This window comes from Dipodomys merriami, unplaced genomic scaffold (assembly GCF_024711535.1).
Source record: "Dipodomys merriami isolate MVZ:Mamm:240054 unplaced genomic scaffold, mDipMer1.0.p SCAF_128, whole genome shotgun sequence".
In the NCBI taxonomy this organism is placed as follows: domain Eukaryota; kingdom Metazoa; phylum Chordata; class Mammalia; order Rodentia; family Heteromyidae; genus Dipodomys; species Dipodomys merriami.
The window spans coordinates 1239052-1261624 of record NW_027202582.1 but is presented as its reverse complement, the minus strand read 5'-3'; the positions used below and the strand labels follow the sequence as shown (position 1 = coordinate 1261624).

The 22573-nt window shown below is 57.3% G+C and overlaps 1 protein-coding gene across 3 annotated transcripts; it reads right to left on the bottom strand.

Moving 5' to 3' along the window:
• Window positions 1-415: 415 nt before the first annotated feature.
• Window positions 416-13705, bottom strand: LOC138824269 (solute carrier family 22 member 11-like). 3 transcript variants are annotated; one of them, XM_070018007.1, is made up of 10 exons: window positions 13041-13705; window positions 11658-11761; window positions 9017-9171; window positions 8750-8918; window positions 7029-7152; window positions 6320-6435; window positions 4195-4409; window positions 3274-3382; window positions 1967-2153; window positions 416-1293 (listed from the first exon to the last, which is right to left on the bottom strand). In XM_070018007.1, the coding sequence occupies exons 1-10, from the start codon at window positions 13431-13433 to the stop codon at window positions 1285-1287; spliced, it is 1581 nt and encodes a 526-aa protein (XP_069874108.1). In that variant the 5' UTR covers window positions 13434-13705; the 3' UTR covers window positions 416-1284. The 3 variants fall into 3 exon arrangements, with proteins under 3 accessions (XP_069874108.1, XP_069874107.1, XP_069874106.1); XM_070018006.1 differs by having other exon boundaries at window positions 1947-2153; window positions 8750-8915; window positions 13041-13704; XM_070018005.1 differs by having other exon boundaries at window positions 1947-2153; window positions 13041-13600.
• Window positions 13706-22573: the final 8868 nt, after the last annotated feature.

Here is a 22573-nt window from a genome sequence, read left to right as displayed (position 1 = left end):
GTAGTCCAGGCTGACCTGAGACTGTTTTCCTACCTCAGTCTCAGTGCTGGGGTTGTAGGTGTGTACCGGAAGCATTGCTACGATTGATTTTTTCCTTAAATGTTTGGCAGAAGCCTGGAGTTTTCTGTGAGGAGGGTTTGAACCGTAAGTTTAATGTCATTAATAGGTCTAGGACCAATAAATGTTGTTTCTTCTTTAGTTGAGTCAGTGTTCTTCAAGAAATCCCTTAGTTCTAAATCAAGTGAAGTATTCTCTTTCTCCCTCCCGCTTCTTCTTTTCTCCTTCCTCCTTCTCCAGCCCTCTTCCCCTCCCTAGGCCTTGACTCTAAGGCCGTGGTTTCCTTTCTCTCCCCTCAGCTTCCGCAAAACTTATCACTGGTTCTCATTTCATGCGGGGACAGCCAGCAGCCTTCTCATACGATCTGAATCACTGACATTTATTGCGTGGGGAGAGGCTGGGGGGCGGGGGGCACCTGCTGGGGTCCGGGTGTGTGTGAGCTGCATCTGGAGCCCCTGGAGGGTTCTGGGCTCCCAGGGGACTGGGAGAGGCGGTGCCTAAGCCTGTGGGGACCCCGGGGCTGTGTGGGGTCTGGACAGCAGACAGTGATGGGGAGCCCGAGGGAGGGGTAGGAGGGACTGTGGGGGTGCATGGCGCGTGGCAGAAGGCCTACACACAGAGGGGCCAGGAGCCGTTCCTCTTGTCTCCTCCCCTCAAGTCTTCCCAGGAGCCCGGTGTCACCCGGCCCCTCCCCCACCATGGAGCCACCCCCCTCCCCACCCCCCAGCCCCGAGCACAGATGCGGGCAGCCAGCACGCCGCCCGCAGGCCGTGTGTCCAGTGTCTGGCTCCTCAGAGCCCAGGACAGAGCCCGTGGGTGATGGGTGGGCAGGCGACGGTGAAGCCCACAGCTGCGAGCCTCGGCCAGGGCCCCCAGCAGGCCTGGCCTGGCGGGCCTCGAACTCAGGCCCTGGGAGGTGGACACCGAAACCATTCTTGTTTTCTAGAGGAAGACTCTGTACATGGAGGGGTGTGATTGGGGGAAGGTGGGGAGACATGAGCCAGGCCTACAGGGCTGGGGCAGGGCGAGGGAGGGCACGCAGCCTCCAGTCACAGCAGATCTCACGCCAGCCTGCTGGCCACGTGGCTGGGCCACGCCAAACCCCAGAGTCCAGGCAGCTCCTTCCTGGGGTGTTGGGGGGGGGAGGGGGCAGTGGGCTCCGTGTGGCGGAATATCTAGAGCCAGGTGCTCTGTGTAATGACCGCTTTTCTGTTGTCCCTGGCTGCACTATGTCTCCTAGAACAATCGAGAAAGGCAAATAGAAGTGAGCACAACTTGGGACCAAAACTTGTGGGGCTCTAAGTCCAGTGTTAGAGTCTGGCCTTCCCTAAATACTCAGAAGCTAAGAGAGCACCAAGCGCAGAGTCGGTCTGCAACAAGAGTGGATTACACAAAGGGAGAATTAGGTCCCAGCTTGCCCACCTCTCAGCCTGCTGCCTTTAGGCAAATGACAGAAGCTATCAGTCTCCCACCTCCCTTGGCCAAGAAACAGACAATTATACCACTGTGTGCAGTGCTGGATTGTTCTGGTAACATGCGACTTTGTGTGTAGAGTCACACGTCTGCAGTATCAAGCACTCAGAGACTGAGGCAGGAGGATTGCAAGTTTGGTGTCAGCATGAACTAAATAGACTCCGTCTCAAAGAGATGCTAAAGCTGGGCGCCAGTGGCTCCTGCCTGTAATACTAGCTACTCAGGAGGCTGAGGTCTGAGGATCCTGGTTCGAAGGCTGCGCCACTGGTGCCGGGTATATATAACCTCCAGGCCCCTCCCAACCCCTCTAGGCCCCGCCCAGCCCCCCAGGCCCCTCCCAGTCTCTCCAGGCCCCTCTCAGGCTCCTTCCAGTCCCTCCAGGCCCCCCCCCCCCCCGATTCCCACTGGCTACTCACTGGCTCTCCAGGTTCTGTACCGTGTCGGGGAGTGGTTGTCCCTGGGTGTCAGGGAGGCAGAGCCGCATGACCAGGCCGGAGACAATGGGGACAGTACCGTAGGAGAGCGGTGGCAGCAGCGGCAGGGTCTGGTGGGCCATCCTGAGCAGAGGCCCAGTTATAGCTCCCACGCGGCCTAGAGACTGCTGGAAGCCACTTGCTGCCATGCTGTGGGGAAAGAGCAGGCCCAGCCCCACGTCACAGCTGCCCGTGTGGTAAGAGGACAGTTCGTGGTGGGGGGGATGGGAATCTGTGCTGAGGAGTTAGTGGCTTCCTCCAGGTCTCTGAAAACACCCCTGCCTCCATGAAGCCCACCTCCTCGATTTTCCCATTCCCTCCTTCAAGTGGACACTCAGGGCCCCCCGGAGTCTCCCTGTCTTTTGGGGATGGCCTCAGCGCCGGAGCTTCTAGCCCCCGGTTTCCTTATGATAGCAGTCAAACCAATAAGGAGACAAAACATGTGGGTGAAAGAATAGAGAAATGAGGAAGATATGACTGGCAGGAATGGTAGCGATAAGGCTGGGCAGAGGCTGGAGGCTGGGGCTCAATCTCCTCTTTGCTGTCAGCCCTTTACCTCCAGCCTCAGTTTACTCAACTGTCCTAAGACTCTAGGCCACTGGTCCTCCATTATGTTGTGTCCTAAGGAGGAGACTTGGGATACTTGGGGCAGTAGAGAGAACGTGGGAGTCCACTTTCGATCTCTTTACGAGGGTTTTTTTGTTTTGTTTTTAAAGATTTTAGCCAGACCCAAAGAATTTCAAAACTCAAGCCTAAGATGTCAGGTGTTGTAGTGCACACCTATAATGCCAGCCCAGGAGAGCCAGAGGCAGGAGGATTCTGAGTTCCAGGCTACATTCTGAGACTCAGCCAAAACAAAACAAAGCACTGAAGCCTGGATGCCCTGAGGCATAAATACCAGGCCTAGCCCCCCCCCACGCCTGGCCCCCTCCTCAGGCCTGCCCTGCCCCCCTCACATGCCCCCCCAGCCTGCACCCCTCTCCCGCCTGTCCCCCACCCAAGACCTGCCCCTCCCCCCACATGTCCCCCCCTCCCCCAGGGTCTGCCTCACCCCCAGGCCTGTTCCTCCCCCAGGGCCTGACCCCCTCCAGGCTACCCCCCTCCCCCCAGCCTGCCCACCCCCTGGGCCTGCCCTCCCCCAGGCTTGCTCCCCCACCTGCCCCCTCTCTGGGCCTGCCCCCCAGGTTTGCCCCTCAGCCTGGTCTCCCTCTCCCCCAGGGCCTGCCCACCTCCTGCCAGGGTGTCCTGTCTGGGACCCACCCCAGCCTACCGCAGCGAGGTCGGGAAGAGCTCTGTCCCGTAGACAGTGATGCTGGTCAGGGCGATCGCAAAGCAGCCTTTCCCCAGCACAGCCAGGGCCACGCGCAGGGCCTGCAGATCTGGGCAGAGACAGGGGACGAGTGGGGTCTCCTGAGAGGCCCCCCAGGGGCAGATCACCTTCAGGAGCTGTGTGTATTGAGCAGGGGGAGGGGGGACAGGTCCCCCCCCAAGCCCTGGGCAGGGCTGACCTGGTGCCAGGCCACCCAAGCCCAAGTCCAGGAGGAGAGCAGGTGCAAGGCAAGGTGGCGGCAGCAGGGGTATGGGGGAGGCCGGGCAGAGGTGGGTGACCTGAGTCCCTGCTAAGAAGCCGAGCGTGGGTCTCTGCCTGCCATGGGCCTGGGCCGTCAGTGAGCGGAGATGAGCTTAGCAAACACAAGGCCGGGCCCCATCTCAGCACCTGCCATGCGCGTGTGCACACACAGGCACAGGTGCACACGAACACACGTGTGCACAATACACACACTGCATGCAGCACACACACCGGAGCATGCCTGCGCATAGGCAATCACGTGTGTACAAGTATGCATGTGCAACACACCTGTGCACACTCTCTGCTTGGTGTCCCCACTGCCTCAGTTGGAAGAAGCAGTCTTCCAGGCCCTTCCAGGCCCCTCAAGCCTAAGCCTGGGCTGGGCCCTGAGTGGCCTGGGCATCTACCTCCCCTCTCTGAAGCTTGGGGAGACAGAAGTGGATCCTGGACCCCTGAGCCAGGCACCAGAGGGAGGGATGGTCAGAGAGGGAGGCCCAGCGGCCGTGGCCACAGAAACACACCCTCTTGGGGCCAGTGGAGGGGAAGGAGGCCGCATGGATTGTGTGGTGGGGTGGGCAGGGACTGGGACCCAAGCCGCTCCTGTTCGGCCTTCCTGCTCACCTTGGGGCACGAGCACGTTGGCCAGGATGCACATGCCGGCCAGGGCCTGGAAGCTGGCCACAGTCATGCGGCGGCCCAGGAGGCTGAGCATGGGGATGGAGATGACCCGGCCCACGATATCCACGGCTCCGAAGAGGGCCTGCAGGAGGAAGAGGTCCCGGCCCAGGCTCTGCAGGTCCAGGACCAGCCCGTAGTAGGACAGCTGTATGCACATGCTGCAGGGCGGAGCCAGGGGTTGGGTCACTGCCACAGAGAACAGGGCCGCCAGCCCACCACGCCACCTCCACCAGGCCACCTGTCGGAGCTGGCGGTGGCCAGGCCCCCCAGCAACCTGTGAAGTGCAAGGCCCCTCGCCCAGGGTCAAGCTCAATCTAGGAAAGGGGGGGCGGGGAGTGACAGCCACAGCCATCCCCACATGGGCTGTGGGGAGAGCCCCAGTCCGCCCTCGGGCCTCGGAGGGTCAGCTGAGCTGCTCTGCAGCTGCTGTAGCTCCTCTGCCTTGCTTCCCAGATATGCTTGGAAAGTCCTGGAGGAAGAGCAATGGGGGCTGAGCGGGGCATGCTGGGCTGCCCAGGCCCCATCAGGATGGAAAGACTTAGTCCGCCAACCCTAAGAGCACTGTCCTCAGCTGAGACCTGGTAACAGGTTTTGAACTCAAGATCTTGCATTTTCCAAGCCTTTTGTTTTTGTTTTTGTTTTCAGATAGGGTCTTACATTTATGCCTGGGCTAGGTTGGACTGTGATTCTCCTATTGTTGCTTCCTTGAGTGACTGGGATTGATAAATACACACTACCACACCCAGATTCTTTTTTTCCTCTTAAGATTGGTCAGGGGGTGAGTTGGAGTTGGGGACTGTCCTCAACTGTCTTCCTGGGCTGGCCTCTAAAGTCATCCATCTTCATCTCAGCTTCCCAAGTAGCTAGGATTACAGGCATGAGCTCCCAGGCTCTGCTCTAACCACAGTGGAAAATCTGTCCCCGTCCCTGCACTTTTCAGTTGTTCCCTATTGCAGTCCCTGATGGTTTCACTCAGTAGACCCCTGACACGTGTGGGGGACAGGCAATGTCTGCAGGTGCCGGCACCCAGTGCCCCGGTGTGTAGTGAAGTTTCTGTCAGTAGAGGAGCGCAGGCCAGGTCCCTGGTTCCTGGAAACCTACAGGGTAAGAGGCATCAAGGTGCCTCTGATTTAAATAACAAAGGATGTTGGGTGGCCCCTGGGAGGACCAGAGTCTTAAAGGATTTTTGGTTTTTTGGTCAGTCATGGGGCTTGAACTCTGGGCCTGGGCGCTGTCCCTCAGCTCTTCAGTTCAGGGCAAGCACTCTACCACTTGAGCCACAGCACCACTTTCAGTTTTCTGGTGGTTCACTGGAAATAAGAGTCTCACAGACTTTCTTGCCTGGGCTGGCCTTGAACCTTGATCTTCAGATCTCAGCCTCCTGAGTAGCTAGAATGACAGGCGTGAGCCACTGGTGCCCAGCTTGTTTTTTGTTTTTTTGGGGTTTTTTTTGGTTGTAAGACTTGAACTCAGGGCCTGGGCACTGTCTCTTAGCTTCTCCCCCCAACACACACACACACACACACACTCTCTCTCTCTCTCTCTCTCTCTCTCTCTCTCTCTGTTCAGGGTTGGTGCTCTACCACCTTGAGCCACAGCGCCAGTTCTCTGGAGCTTGGTTTTGGTGTTTTTGTTGGCTGTTTTCTGGACCCGGCTTGAACTCAGGGCCTCATGCTCTCACTCAGCCTTTTCTTCCCCCCTCCCCCACCCCCAAGGCTGGCACTCTACCACTTGAGCCACAGCTCTACTCCTGGCTTTTTGGAGACAAGAGTCTCATGGACTTTGCTGCTTGGGCTGGCTTTGAAGCCATAATCCTCAGATCTCAGCCTCCTGAGTAGTTCCGATTACAGGCGTGAGCCACCACTCCCCAGCCGGATCCTGATTTTTTTTTTTTTTTGGTCAGTCATGGGGCTTGAACTCTGGGCCTGGGCGCTGAACCCGAGCTCTTCAGCTCCAGGCTAGCACAGGGGCGGGGGGGGGGGGTAGTCCCTGGCCTCCTTGGCTCCGCTGGGGTCCGGAGGACATGCCTTCACCCCACACACGCTGTCCTGACTCCCAGGCAACGCACCTCACCATGGACATGACCCATATCCTCCTGACCAGTATGGGCACCTGGAACAGGTCCAGCAGGGTCCGCTGAGCCTCCCCAGAGGTCATTTCCTCCTCCATGGTGGACTTGAGCACCTGGGGGACAGGGGCGCAGGCGCACAGGAATGAGGAGGCCTGACCCCAACCCCGGGGCTGGTGTGGGGCCCCTGCCTCGCCCCAGCCTCCCCCCACCCCCAGCCTGGGAAAAGGAGGAGCCCATGGTCTGGCTCAGGCCACTGAGCTGCGGGAACCCAGCAGGAACCCCACAAAACGCCACCACCCCTCCTCATCCCTCAGGGCTGGCACCGGAGGTTGCCACAGGCCAGCTCCAGGCTCCCCAATGCTCCCCAAGAGTTCCCTCAGTCCATCTGCTCCTCTGGCCCTCCGCAGGCCTGCCCTGGGTTCAGTGTAGTCCCCTCCCCCCTTGCTTGCCTCCTCCTGGAAGCCCCCCCCCCAGTCTCTATCCCCAAAAGCACCCTGTGGTTTCCCCCCTCCCCCCTCCCTTGAAACAGCTCCCCGAGAGCACCCTGCAGGGCTAATACACTCCAGGCTGGAACTGCAGGCAGCAGGCACTGCCGCGGCTTCTGTGCCGCTGGTGGGGACGGGTGTGGCTGGTGCCGCTCGGCAGCAGGGCAGCGCTTCCTCCGCTTCCTCTCCTCACCTCCCGCGGCTCACGCTCCCCGGCTCACCTCTGTGGTCAGGGTCTTCGGGGCTTCCTTGCAGCCGTTGATCCTGGCTACTTTTTGAAGTTCCCCAAGGGCTTGGTCTGGTTTGCCTTTGATGAGCAGCCATCGGGCGGACTCTGGCAGCCACCTGTGAAAGATGCAGGGGCTGGACCTGCGCTGTGCACCGTGTGGGGGGGGGGGCGGGGGGGAGGGAAGGGGGCAGGGGGAGCCTCTGGGGCGGTGGACAGGAGTCCAGTCATTCCCTTCTGGGCTGTAGAGGCCATGCTGGGAGGCTTAGAGTACTCCCATGGGTGCCAGGCCACCCACACAGTGCTGGGCTCCTTCCCTCCCTCCCTCCCTCCTTTCTCCCCCCCCCCACACACTTTTTTTTTCCTCAGCTCATTTAACAGATTCTCAAGCCAGGCACTGTTGGCTCACACCTGTAATCCTAGCTATTCAGGAGGCTGAGATCTGAGGATCACAGTTCAAAGCCAACCCCCTAGCAGAAAAGTCTCTAAGACACTTATCTCTAATAAGCTACAAAAAAAAGCTGGAAGTAGAGTTGTGGTTCAAGTGGTAGAGGCTTTTACAAAAGAAGCTCGGGGATGCTGGGTGCCCTTGGCTCACCCTGTCATCCTAGCTACTCAGGAGGATGACATCTGAGGATCTCAGTTCAAAGCCAGCCCAGGCAGGAAAGTCTGTGAGACTCTTATCTCTAATGAACCACCAGAAAACCAGAAGTGGCACTGTGGCTCAAGTGGTAGAGCACTCGCCTTGAGCTGAAGAGCTCAGGGACAGCGCCCAGACCCAGAGTTCAAACCCCACGACCGACAAAAAGAAAAAAAAAATGTTGCTCATCACCACCTCCATCTCAACCTACTTCACTCTATCTACCTGATATCTAAAGAGCCCTAGTTGCAAGGGTGTGTGTGTGTGTGTGTGTGTGTGTGTGTGTGTGCGCACGCGCACGTGCACACATACCATTTCCCCTTCAGCCAGGCTGTAGGAGACTTGGTTGTTCTTACAGGTTTCACTCCTGAATAAAGCTTGTTGGCCTGTGGAGTTGTCTTTCTGCCCTGTTTATTATTCTGATACCCTCGTGACTCAGTTTCCTTACAGGGACCTGTCATTCTCCACACCCCGCCCTGCACTGCTGGGCTCCAGCTCCTGTGCGCTAGTGACCTTAGGGTGACATTCAGCTGTGCGTCTCTCGTGAAGTCCCTTCCCCCTTCCACACGCAAACAGGGTTTTCCAAACCATAGGGTTTGTTTGCTTGGTTTGTAGGACTCCAAATAAGTGACAAATTCTCACATCCAATGTCACTGCAGAGATCCGGATGATGGGGAGTGCGGGCCCGTGGCACACGACAGTGTGCCACCACAGAGGTGACCGAGGCCCTTGTGGGAGTGGTCCTGTGTCCTGGGAATGTCTTGCTTCTTTCCAGAAAAGGTCAAAATAGTGTTTTGTCTTTGGTTTTGTTTTAAAATATCTCCTGGGTTTCCAGCGTTGTTCACTACTCTTTTTTCTTTTCTTTTCCTTTTTCACATCATTAGTTGAGCCGTGGGCGCCTGTCCAGGCTGGATGGTGCCCAGGCCTCTGGCTGAAATGTTCACCTGAGAATTAGGTATACAGACGTCACCGTCCTCCTGTGTGTCGGGACCGTGGACTGTCAGGCAGTGGGAGGCAGGGACCCTGCCCCCTCTGCCCCAGGTCTCCCCTGGGAAGAGACTCCCCACCGCACTGACCATGAGATCAGGGAGATGAGCAGGAAGGGCACCGACACAGCCAGCTGGAGGGCTCTCCAGTCCCGCAGGGCGAACGCCAGGCCGGCCAGGCCCATCTGGCCCATGCTGTAGGTGCAGCTCTGAATTGTCATGGCAACAGCTCTCCAGCGGGTTGTGGTCCACTCGGCTACTGTAAGGCAATGCAGAGGTGCCGATGAGAGTTGAGAGTCTGGCTCCTCTTCTCCCCCTACCCACCCTCCCAGAGCGGGTGAGGCATGGGAGACTCACTCAGCATGAATGTGGTCAGGATGCTGCCGCTCAGCCCGAAGGCACTCAGGAACCGGAGGCCACAGTAGATGGGGAAATTCGGGGCAAAGACAGTGCTGGTGCCAGCCACACCAGTTTGTAGCCAGCACCAGGTCAGCATTGGCTTACGTCCTAACCTGTGGAAGAGACCCAGGGACAACGCACACAGCAACTGCGTGGGGAGGGCAGACTAATCTTCTCATGCTAGAACCTTCCAGAAACTTCTGGAAGGAGCTTCTAGAAGGTTCTAGGAGCTGCTAGGAGTATACATAGAGTGCTTCTGTCATCAAAACAGTGAGGAGTTAATGCTCTCAGAGTTAATGCTGCCTTGTGGTCAAGAGCAAAGACTGGATTTGAATCTGGCTCTGCCCTGCCTAGATTGCCTTGGGTATACGACCAGGTCTTCAGATGGCCACGACTCATGGTTCGTGAAATCAAAACCTTAAGCAAAGAGGCAGTCTACCACAGAGGTCACGCGCACGTGACCTCGGATAAGCCAGCGCCCGTCCCACATGTGCGTGGGGACAGACGTCCTGCAGGCCCAGGCAGAGCCTCTGGCCTGGCGCCCCAGCTCACCACGAACTCATCCGTGCTCCTCTGGCCTGCTGGTCAGACATGCCTGGCCCGTGTGTGCAGTGCTCAGGAGAGAGGGACAGCCAGCCCAGATCCAGGGTTAAGTCTGCAGTCTGACCTCAGCCCAGACCCCAGGCTTATCCCATGACTCACAGACCGATCGCCACTTGGCTTTGCGCATGGATGGGCAGCAGGACTGAGTGATGGATTGTAATCGATACGTGGCAGCTGCTCAGTCCCCTAAAATGCAGACTGGACCCCATCCCTGCCGCTCAGGCTCCCGCCACGCTCCAATGACATAATGATGGCAGCTGATTGTGTGCCAGGCTACCTCCCAGCTGTCTGGGTTAGCTCACTTCATCCCCACAGTAACCACACAAGGTGCCCCCTTGATGGGGAAACTGAGGCACAGGGAAGGGAAGACACTGTGCTCCCAGGGGCAGGCTGGACTGAGTAATGCTGCGATTTTTAATGTGGGGGCCCCCGACTCTATGCTGGGCTGGGCTGTGCTGGGCTGTGCTGGGCTGTGCTGGGCTGTGCTGTGCTGTGCTGTGCTGGGTTGTGCTGGGCTGGGCTGGGCTGGGCTGGGCTGTGGCTGGGGAGGTCCAAGCGTGTCGGGAAGCCACTCGTGCCTTGACAAAATAATGATGGGGTGTCACCACCCGCCAGGTGCTGCACTGGCCCCCACATCCCTGTTGCCACAGAGACCCAGACAATGAGCAAGCCAGCCGGGACTGGCTGAGCAAAGCACTGGGGGGGGGGGGGGGGCAGCCTGGGTGGGGAGGGCCTCTCTGAGGAGGTGCAGCGGGCTGGGCGTCTAGGGGCAGGCCATGTAGCAGCCCCTAGGCAGTCCTCACTGCCACGGTGTCTCTGAGGCGTGTTGGTGGGGAGGGGGTCACCGACCAGGCCCGCCTCCAGGTTTGAGGGACTGAGCAGTGCAGCAGGAGGGCTGGGTGGAACTTCCTGGCTGAGGGGGGGCGGGATGTCCAGGGTGGGGGTGGAGCTTCCTGGAGAAGGTGGGGCTTCCCAGGAGGGGCTAGGGCTGCCTGTGAGAGGTGGGACTTCCTGGGGGGGGACTTCCTTTTGAGGAGGTGGGGCCTCCAGGTGGGGGTGGGGACTGGCAGGTGGGGCTTGGAGAGACCTCCAGGAGAAAGTGGGACCAGGGTGAGCGAAGAAGACCAAGGGGTGGGGGGGCATCCAAGCGGGGGACGGCTTTGTGGATGGAGTCTGGAGGGGGTCGGCATGGGAGGGGCCTGCAGTTCAGGGACCAGCACAGGACTCAAGCCCCAGGTGGGCAATCTGGCTGGGGGTGAGGGGAGGGGTAACTTGCACTTCATCTGTTCTGGATGGAGGAGGGTGTGGAAGGTGCTGGACTGACTCCTGGCTCTTCACCTAGGAAGGTGGAGGAGGGGGGCGGGGAAGGAGGGGGAGGGGCAAGCCTGCAGCATCTGTGGATTGCTGGGGAGAGGAGAAACGGGGGTGGCCAGGCTGGGGAGGGGAGGGGTCTGTCCCTTTGCACACACAGGGCTGGGCCTCCAGTGCAGGACCAGTCTCCACTCTCCTACCCAGCCATGTGGGGCACACCTGAACCGGCCTGAGGGTGGGCAGATGAGAGATGCCACCTCAGGGTGAGGGAGACACGGCCAGGGACCGGCAGCTTCAGAGGGACAGGAACATCCTAACCCAGCCCGGGAGACACGCGAGTGTCTGTTGACTTGGAGTCCTCCTCTGTCCAATCCCAGTCACCCTTCAAGGCCCCAGGCCCCCCCCCCTGCCATCCTGCTCCAGGGCCTCTGATTTCTGGCTCCTGGGGTGCTGTCTGTTGGTGGTAAGGAAGGGGACAACCTGTTTCTGACACTCCGAGTTTGATTTTCTCACAATCCAGCTGCCACGTACCCAGGTTCAGGTCCCCTCCCCACCCATCCACATCAGGGCCTGGGGAGTCGCTGTCCCCCAGGAGACAGAGCCAGGTAGCTGCTCTTTCGGGGAACATCATGGCTCACTTCCGTGCTTCTGCGATGCCGTTGGGGGGGGGGGCGGGAACACTCACCGGGAAGACAGGATGCCCCAGACGAAGGTTCCCGTCAGTAACCCCATCATGTAGACGGACTGGCCCAGGGGCTTCAGGCCTTGGTCACTGCACACCAGGTCCCACTGGAACGGGAGGTGTGACCGTTGGGAGCCATGGGGCTAGAGGACAGGCTGAGGTCCCCAGCTGTCTACCATGAGACCCTCTAGGTTTCTAGTGGCAACGGTGGAGGCTAAGGGGTCTGGTGGCAGACCACAAGGACACAATACATGCGGTCGATAGTAAACAGAGATACAACCACACCACACACGTGCGTGAGGTTGAGACCAGCAGGTAAACACACAGGACAGTGCCCGCCACCCGAAAGGCGCCAGGTGGGTGTGGGTGAGGGTTAACTTGTGCCCGTGTTACCAGCTGAAATGCTGATAGAATGGCTGGGACGTGTCCTGTGGCCTCCGCCATCCCTCATCCCCAGCCCAATTCCCAGCTAGGAATTACACAACGAACGATGCAAAACATTGGCTGGAGCTGGGCACCGGTGGCTCAACCTATAATCCTAGCTACTCAGGAGGCTCAGATCTGAGGATCGTGGCTCCCAGCCAGCCCAGGCAGCAAAGTCCGTAAGACTCTCATCTCCAGTGAACCACAGGAAAACCAGAAGTGGCACTGTGGCTCAAGTGGTAGAGCGCTTGCTTTGAGCTGAATTACTCAGGGACGGCGCCCAGGCCCTGAGTTCAAGAACCATGACCAACAAAACAAGCACCACAAAACATTGGCTGCTCTGTGTGCTTCCTGTACAACCCCCCCCCAACTTCTATCTCATCCCCAGCGGGGGCTCATCATCCCCCTCCACCCTGGAGAAAGTGGCTGTCTCAGTAGGCCTGGTTTAAGCAGAAACCCCTGGTGGCTGAACCTTCCTTGGTTTCCCTCCCTTGAGACTCCTCTGCTCCTGCTCCATGGTTACAAGATGCCCGGGCACCTCAGCCCCGTGCAGTGGTCCCTGTGCCCATCTCCAGGGCCCTGAATGGAGTCTTCTGCCTGTGATGTCCTTCGTGTCACCAGATTGCGTGTGTGCGTGTCTGGGTGGGTAGGTGGGAGTTACACAAGGCGTGAACACAGGTACTGGGGCTTGAACTCAGGGTCTGGGTGCTGTCCCTCAGCATTGTGCTCAAGGCTAGCACTTACTGCTTGAGCCACAGCTCCACTCCTGGTTTTTGCTGATGAATTCAATCAAAGAGTCCTGCCCGGGTTGGCTTTGAACCGTGATCCTCAGATCTTAGCTTCCTGACTATCTAGGATCACAGGCGTGAACCACAGGGACCTATAGGGATTATTTTTTAACAAGAATAAATGACACACCCCTTGTCACACGAGCCCGGGGGGGGGGGGGCGGGGGGCACTTACTGTGGTCACGATGGTGGAGGTGAAGGTGTTGTAATCGTAGACCCAGCCGTCCACGCATGGCTCTGTGGCAGCCTCGCTCCCGTTGGTGGCCGTGTTGTTGGGGTCCAGGAGCTGCCACTGGGGGTGTTGGAAGCGGCGGCAGCGATGGGGCTGCTGGTCAGGACCGAGGGGGATGGACACGGCCAGGAGGGCCTCCGGGGTGAGATTGGCGGGGATCTGGGAGCCATTGTCTAGCACGGAGGTCCAGCAGCGGTGGCTGGGGCTGACGGCCGAGAAGTTCTCCAGCAGCAGGTTCGGAGGGGTGAAGAGGGATGGGAGGAACAGTATGGCCAACTGGAGCACCTGGAAGAGGCCCATGCCACCAGCACGCTCCAACAGCTCCTCAAACGCCATGCCCTGGCTGCCCCTGGCGCCCAGGGTGCAGGCCAGGGCCTCGCCTACCTGGAACCAGACCGGAGGCCTTGGCTGAGCCTCTCAGTGGCCACTGTCCCCACACCAGCAGGATGACAGTCCCCAGGTCCTCTGGAATGCTTTGATGTCTCTAGAAGACATCCCAGCATGCCCTGGGAGGGGGGCGGGCATCAGGGAGCGTGCCCACTGTCTCTAGAAGACATCCCAGCATGCTCCAGGGGGTATCAGGGAGCGTCTCCACTGTGGGGGGGGGCATGGACCACACCCAGCCATCCTCCAACCAAGACTGAGCAGGGCCCGGTCACCTTCTGGCTGCTCCGGCACCAAGAGGGTAAAGGTTTTTAAAAGGTCACACCAGGGCCAGGCCGTTACTGAGTTACAGTGGTCCTGGAGTGTCCCGTTAACGTTTAACCTCGGTGCCGGACGCACAACACCTGCTCACCTCACACTTTGAACCTTCTGTGTGATCTGGTGTGATCAGGGCACCATCGGCCTAACCCAGAACCACCCTCCACAGGTCAGGGCCTGTCTCCCTGGCTCTCCTCCTTCGGTGTGACCAGACCAGCCTGCAGACAGAAGCTACTTTTTTTGTGTGTTTGGGGGAGGGCGCAGGGAGATGGTCCTGGGGTTTGAACTAAGGGCCTGCTTTCACTTGGTGTGCTCTCTTGGCTGGTGCTTTACCACTTGAGCCACACCTCCAGGTGGACTTTTTTGCTGTTCACTGGAGGTAAGAATTCTCATGGACTCTTCTGCCCAGGCTGGCTTCAAACCACAATCCTCCCAATCTCAGCCTCCTGAGCAGCTAGGGTTATAGGCATGAGCTATAGGCCCCTGTCGAGAAGTCGTCTATGCTAAGGCTGTGGACTGGAAGCTTCCTCCCGGTAGTCATGGAAACCATTTCATGGCAAGCTGGAACCCAATAACTGGGCAGAAGGGAAATGCCCACAGCCCGAGGCCAGCCCAGCTTCAGTAGTAGGCATGGGAGGGGTGACACAGCCCTGCGTCTCGGCCTCTTGGTAACAATTCCTTCAGGCACCAAGGGCTACCTGCCTGATGGCATTTCTTCCTCATAGCTGATGGGAGAAATGGGGCCAATGCCCTCTAACAAGGAGATCAAGGCTCAGAGAGGGTAGGCAACTTGCCAAGGTCACACAACAAAGCTTCTGGATGGCTGCTGAATGGCCTTCCAGCCTGTCATGGAGGAAAAAAAAAAATCTCAGCTAAGAGCTGGATTTTAGGATGTGATCAGCAGGTGGGCCAGCCCCAAGTCCCCTGCCAGGGTGAGGGAGAAAGGAGCAGCCCTTGACGCTATCCTCCATCTCCAGTGTCACCACGACCAAGGTAGAAGTGCTGGGAGGGTGCCCGAACCCTGCACTGCCGAGAACCACTCCATCAGCCAAGATGGCAGCTCTCCAGGAAGCTGGGGAGCCGGGATCCTAGACCTGGGTTTCAGAGCCCGGGCTCCTTCCTGACTCTGCCTCTCTGGGCAGGAAGTCATTATGGATTTTAAAATAGCAAACAGAGACAGATGGGAGAGAGGCAGGCCAAGGAGAAGCTCAGGAGGCCGCGGGGCAGAGTGCCTCACTGGGAGAGCCACAACTAAACAGCCGAAGGCCGAATCTCAACCCTGTGTGTCAGCTCTGTCCTCACAGGGACTGGACACTGGGGGTAATTTATTTGATATAGGGAGTACAGGGATTTGAACTCAGGATCTCATGCTTGCTAGGCAGAAGCCTTACCACCTGGGCCACACCTCTAGCCCTGTTTTACTTTGGTTATTTTTTATTTTCTCTTGTTGGTCGTAGGGCTTGACTCTGGGTCTGGGCGCTGTCCCTCAGCTCTTCAGCTCAAGGCTAGTTTTCTACCACTTGAGCCACAGCGCCACTTCGGGTTTTCTGGTGGTTTATTGGAGATAAGAGTCTCACAGACTTTCCTTACTTTGAAACGCGATCCTCAGATCTTAGCCTCCTAAGTAGCTAGGATTACAACGCCTGGCTACTTTGGTTATCTTGAAGGTTCCATATTGTGCCCAGGCAGGCTTTGATAGCAATCTTCCTACCTGTGCTTCCTTCCCCTGCAGCTAGGGTAAGAGCTGTAAGTTACCACATCTAGCCATGGCATGAAAAAGGGTCTCAAAAACTTTGATGACCCAGCTGGCCTCAGATCTCAGCCTCTCAAATATTTAGGATGACAGACAGGCTTGAGCCACCAGGCCCAGCAGTGGACGCCATCTTCACCCCCCCCTTCCCTGACCCCCGTTTTAGTCTGGAAAATTAAGTGGTGGTGTGTGGATGTTTGCAAACCTTAGCATGGACCAGGAACTACCGGCAGCGACCAATTGCACAGGGCTGCTGCCCTGGGACCCCGGTTCACACTGAGAGTCTCTGGGCTTCTTGGGGCTGGAAACCCAGGCATCTAAGAAGGAATATGTTTTCTTTTCTCCTTTCGTCTTCCATCTGCTTTTACAATTCGTTTCTTCTTTCCTGCCCTTTGCCTGTCACGGACACACTCAGGCTTTGCCCAGAGTGGAAGGTCAAACCTCCCAGATTTGCCAGAAGGTGCCCGGAATCTCCAACTGATTTTCTGCTTCCAGGCCAAGGAATTTTTAATCTCCATTTTCTGGTTTTCGGGGACTGCTGGGGGCAGGGCTTGGTGCAGCTGCTCCGCCACCTGGTGGTCACACCCGGCACTGCGTCACTTCCCAGGCCCAGGCTCACCTGGGCCCAGGCTGTCCATTTCTAAAGATGGAGGGGAGGGGGAGTGGAGAACAGGGAGGGAGGGCTTGGGGAGCAGGGAGGGGGTCCGGGAGCATGGAGGGGAGACTTGGGGAACATGGTGGCTGCCTCAGCTTTAGACACTGAGGCCTCTGGGGCACCCCATTAAGAGTATATAAGGAGGAGCCATTACTCTGAACCAGAATCACCACAGTAGTTGACTCTCAGCTAAAGATTCCCATCCAGTAAACAAACACTAGCCAAGGGTGACTCACACTTGGAATCCCAGCTACTCAGGAGGCTGAGATCTGAGGATTAGGGTTCAAAGCCAGCCTAGGAAGGAAAGTCCATTGAGACTCTTATCTCCAATTAACCACCAAAAGAAAAGATGGAAGTAGAGCTGTGGCTCAAACAGTAGAGTGACAGCCTTGAGCAGACGCCGCACCAGGCCCTGAGTTGAAGCCGCAGGACTGGCGTGTGCGGGTGCACAGACACAATGTAACCAAACATCAACGTATTTGATTATGATTCCATCTAAAATCAAAAGATTCCTCTATATACAATCCACTCACCCAGAGGCAGAATGTAAGGCAATTCTTTGGTAACACATCTCTTTATGGCTAGGAAAATATGTGAAATTTTAATGACTATAAATAATAAAACTTTGATTTAAAAAAGTTAAAACTTGGCCGGGTGCCGGTGGCTCACGCCTGTCATCCTAGCTACTCAGGAGGCTGAGATCTGAGGATCATGGCTCCAACCCAGCCTGGGCAGGAAACTTTGTGAAATTCTTTATCTCCAATAAACCAACAGAAAACCAGAAGTAGGGCTGTGGCTCAAGTGGCGTAAGAGCACTTGCCTTGAGCTGAAGAGCCCAGGATAGCGCCCAGGCCCAGAGTTCAAGCCCCATGACCGACAGAAAAAAACCCACAAAACTATAGGAGTCAGGTTTGTTTCCAAAGACCTTAGAACTTCCTTCCTCTGAACTCCAATGTCCTTATCTCTAGAAGGGGAAGAGTACGATGCATGAGACTGATGATAAACTTTGTAGCCATCATCATCCTTCACTTGCTACCACTACCATCACCACATCACCACCATCATCGCCGCCATCATCATCACCATCAAACACGACCGCCCCCCCTTCTTTCCCAGTCACAGCCGGGCTCTGCCAAGGTGCTCTTTCCTGGGTGCACGCTGGCAGGGTGGGGTTGGCTCTCCCAGGGCTCAGATCCTGGCTCCTGTTCTGTGGCCTCACTTCCCTCTGTGCCTGAGTGACAACGATGCCCAAGGAGCCGCTGGGAAGTCAGGGCCGCGTCACCTTCCCAGTACCTTCCAGTTCCGCAGTGCAGTTCTCACCCCCAGGGAGCAAGGGCAGGTCTGCCGGTTACATCAGCACTTCCGGGCTCCTCAACGGGGGCAGGGGCCCAGTGCAAGTTCCTCCCAGCAGCAGCTAAGAAATCTGTGCCGTTTGTGTTAAGAAAACTCATTCCTGCAAGCCTCCAGAATTTATCCACATGCTGTGTGCGTGTGCACGTGCATGCGTGTGTATGCCACTACTGGGCCTGCGTGTGCATGTGCATGCGTGTGTGTATGCCACTACTGGGCCTCTCACTCTTGCTTAGTTTCTTTGCTCAAGGATAGTGCTCTACCACTGGAGCCATGCCTCTACTTCTGACTTTTTTTGTTGGTCATGGGGCTTGAACTCTGGGCCTGGGCGCTGTCCCTCAGCTCTTCAGCTCAAGGCTAGCGCTCTACCACTTGAGCCACAGCACCACTTCCGGCTTTTTCTGCTTATGTGGTGCTGAGGAATCGAACCCAGGGCCTCATGCAAGGCAAGCGCTCTACCACTGAGCCACCTTCCCAGCCCCTCTTTGTCTATTTTTAAATCATTTATTGTTGTCTTTCCAATTTTTATAAGCCTCTGATAGGTTTGGGCGATGGACTGTGATACAAGTTGCAAATATTTTTTTTCCTTTGGACTTTGATAGCATGTTGTTATTAATGGCGTGTTATTAATAGCATGTTTGATAGCATGTTGTTATTAATAGGTTGTTTGTTTGGTTGACTGAGATTTTTGGGCTATTGAATTATCAATATCTTCTTTTTGACTTTTGGATTTTGAAGCATAATTAGAAAGGTCTTCGCGGCTCCCTGGTGATAAAGGAGTTCTTTGATGGCTGTTTTTCTTTCATGGGTAATGGCTGTTGGATTTATCACCTGCTTTTCTGTCTCTATAGAGGTGACAGTATGCCTTTTCTTCCTGAGTGTATGAATGAGATGAATTATATTAATGGATTTCCTAATGTCAAGCCTTCCTTTCATTCCAGGATGGCGTTCACATCCCCGTGTTGTGTATAATTCCCTTCCTGTACAGCGAGGTCCTGCACGTCACCGTATCATTTCCATGCTGTCATTAAACCTCACAGCTAAGATGGAGCTGGCGCTGCTCACGCCTCCTTCCTTTCTGGTCTGAGACGCAGAAGAGGCTCAGGGCCAGGGCGGGTCAGAGTGCAGCAGGGAGTTCCAGGAGGCCGATGGTAACCGGTGCCCCCGCCTGCACGTGGCTCCTAGATAGGTGGGCACAGCCTGTCCAGGGCTCTGGCTGGATTCGATCTCGTTCTCCAGGTGGAGCTTTGTCCGAGATGGAAGGAAGGCTCTGGTGTGTTTGGATTAAACAGCAGCGCGGGCAGCCGGTGCCCGGCTTTGCCTGAAGTAGTAGCCTCAGGCCTAGTTTTCCCTCAGGAAAAATGACTGGAGTTCATGCCTGGCTTCTGACTTTGGGTCATTTCCTCGACTTTTTGAGGGGGAGAAAGGGGACGGGCCTTCCTCTCTCAGGCCTCTGATGCCCTCCCTCCCCCTGGCGCCTGGGGCTTTGTCTGCAGCCGTTGCCCACAGCCTCGCCTGGAGCAAAGCAGCAGCGTTGGGGACCCCAGGCCCAGAGCAGCCTGCAGTCAGGACGACTAGCTGGAGTCACAGCAAATAAAACTACCTGCCTTCCAATATCTGGGGCTGAAGAACTGACTGATCAGGGGAGTCCCAACCTTGTTTCATATGTGTGTGTGTGTGTGTGCATATGTACACACACACACACACATATATAAATTTATTATTTTTTTTTGGTCAGTTGTGGGGCTTGAACTCTGGGCCTGGGCGCTGTCCCTCAGCTCTTCAACTCAAGGCTAGCGCTCTACCACTTGAACCACAGCACCACTTCCAGTTTTCTGGTGGTTAATTGGAGATAAGAGTCTCATGGACTTTCCTGCCCCGGCTTTGAACATCGATCCTCAGATTTCAGCCCCCTGAGTAGCGAGGATGACAGTCGTGAGCCTCCAGCGCCCAGCTCCAACTGCTCTGTTTTATTCTGTGGCCCTGGGGTTTGAACTCAGGGCCTTATGCTTCCTAGGCAGGTGTTCTTCCACTTGAGTCAACCCCTCCTCCCAAACCCTTTTTGCTTACGTTTGTTTTTTAGGTACGTCTCATAATTTTGCCCTGCAGGTCTCAGACCATGATCCTCCTATCTCTGCCCCCTGGGGAGCATGCACCAGCATAGCTGGCTCTAGCTTTCCTGAGAGGTGGAACACAGCTGGTTCACCGCAGTTCCTGCCGTGGTGAAGACCAGGGGTGGAGGGTCCAGCTCAGCGCAGAGTGGAGGTATCACCCTGGGGTAAGGCTCTGCGAAGTTCAATGTGATGACAAGCCCAGTGTGGAGGCCAGAGGGAGAGGATCAACTCCCAGATCTCACCCCTGCTCAGAACGCCTCCCTGGCCCGCTGCTGCCTTTGTCTCCCGTTTGAGATCGTTGACCAACTGAAGGGACGCCAGGATGGAGACTGCAGGGCGCGCAGAGGAGGCTCCACCTCTCCCTTTAGGTTCCAGGTGGGCTGTGCTTGTGCTGGAAGGTGCAGCAGAGGCCAGAACCCCATGTAGCCCAGCTGTCTACATTTGTTTGAGGTCTGATGGATCGAATGTACATCCCCACCCCCCAAAAATCCACTGCAGTCCTCAGAGGGGACCACACCTCAACGGGAGGGGAGGAGGAGGCCCCGCCCGCCTCGATGGGAGGGGAGGAGCAGGCCCCGCCCACCTCAATGGGAGGGGAGGAGCAGGCCCTGCCCACCTCGATGGGAGGGGAGGAGCAGGCCCCGCCCACCTCGATGGGAGGGGAGGAGGAAGGCCCCGCCCACCTCGATGGGAGGGGAGGAGCAGGCCCCGCCCACCTCGATGGGAGAGGAGGAGCAGGCCCCGCCCACCTCAACGGGAGGGGAGGAGCAGGCCCCGCCCACCTCGATGGGAGGGGAGGAGCAGGCCCCGCCCACCTCGATGGGAGGGGAGGAGCGGGCCCCGCCCACCTCAACGGGAGGGGAGTAGGAAGGCCCCACCCACCTCGATGGGAGGGGAGGAGCAGGCCCCGCCCACCTCGATGGGAGGGGAGGAGCAGGTCCCGCCCACCTCGATGGGAGGGGAGGAGCAGGCCCCGCCCACCTCGATGGGAGGGGAGGAGGAAGGCCCCGCCTGCTTGACTGTGGGCGTCAATCCAGAGCTGTGAGAGAAGAAATACCTGCTGGAGCTCACCACCCAGTGTGTGGCTTTGAAGCCACAGCCCTAAGACACTGTCACGTACTTCAGCATCATTCTGTGTGTGTGCCAGTACTGGGGCTTGAACACAGGGCCTCTCGTTCTTGCTCGGCTTTTTTACTCAAGGCTAGCCCTCTTCCACGTGAGCCATGCCTCCACTTTCAGCGTCTTGGTCATTTGGAGTCTTTTGGATTTTCCTGCCTGGGCTGCCTTGGAACGGTGATCCTCAGATCTCAGCCTCCTGAGTGGCTGGGATTACAGGCGTGAGCTGCCAGCCCCTGGCCTCATCGCACACTTTTATTGTACTTGTTCTTGACATTCTTCCCTAGCAATTTCTCTCCACTCCACAAGACTTGGATCCTCAGGGCTGAGCTCCACAAACATACTAAACACCTGCCCACGCCAGGGCCCACAGCAAACCCGAAAGACCATGAGACAAAGGGAAATGATATTAATGGTGGGGCGGGGGAGGAGGGGGAGAGAGATGGACTCAAAGAGCAAGGGAGAAGGAAGACAGGTATTCTGGGAAGCCAAACGGTATGTGCAAAGGTCCTGAGGCTGGGCCACAGGAGATAAGAGAAGAGGGCCTGGCTCCCGGAGAATACGTGGGGATGGAGGGAAGCCTGCCTTTGCCAGGCCCAGCTGGGTACAGAGGGTGGGGATAGTAAGGACCGGATATATGTCAAAGGCTTGCATTCTAGAGAGACAGGCAACCACTGCCAAGTCTCCAGAATAGGCTTTATAATGCATGACTCATTTTGGAGCTCATGGTGACCCATAGAAGGGTTCCAGAACTCAGCCACCTCCCTGGCGAGGGGAGAGCCACCTGACTGCAGTCCCCTGTGGAGCAGGCGTGTCCCGGTCCGTGCGTTGGATTAATCTATGAGCCCATTAACCTCGGGTCAGTACTCCTGCTTACCAGGCACAGGGGCTCCATGGTGGCCCAGCCACCACGGGTGGCAGAGCGTCAGCTGTTCGGGATTCTGTGGCGGGACCCTGTGGGAGCCAGTCACGGGTCAGCGGCCAGCCACCGGTGAGTCATTTGGCCCCAGAGACAGCCCCTCGGAGGGTCCTGGCACCTGTCACGAGTGAACACGCCTGTCAGCAGCATCTCCCCCACTCGTGAGGACCCCACTCCAACCCCCGAGAGCTGAGGGACACACGGCCTTTCCCTCCGGCTGATGGCGCCCATGCAGGCCAGGCTGGCCAGCAACCCATCTCTGGGCCCAGGGTTGGGGCACGGCCGCCCCAGGGGCAGCTCTGATCCTGCAGGGGTTGTATGGGTGCTCACCCATGCGGGGCAGCGGGTGGACGGAGGGGGCGGGAGGAGGTTGGGCCTCCGCTGCTCTGGGCCAGGGAGGGGGCATTGTCCCTGGCCTAGAATGTTCTCACGAATTATGGCTTCTCTACACCCTCTCCCTGGGCAGAGGAGCTTTTATTTTATTTATCGCCAGTCCTGGGGCTCGAACTCAGCTTCTTTTGCTCAAGGCTGGCGCTCTACCACTTGAGCCACAGCACCACTTCCGGCTTTTTCTATGTTTGTGGTACTGAGGAATGGAACCCAGGGCTTCATGCAAGCCAGCTACAGGTTAAACCCCCTCAGCCGCTTCTCCACCCATGAAGGATCCTGCCTTTAATTAAGGAACCCACAGACCAGAGGATCTTGGTCCTGGATAGCCCCAGGCAAAAATCTGAGCCTCTCTCTGTAAGGTGACTAGAGCCAAAAAAGAACTCGGGTGTGACTCACGTTGTGGGGCACATGCCTATGAAATGTGAAGCTTTGGGTCTAAGTCCCAGGACTGCCAATAAATAAATACATAAGAAAGAACCA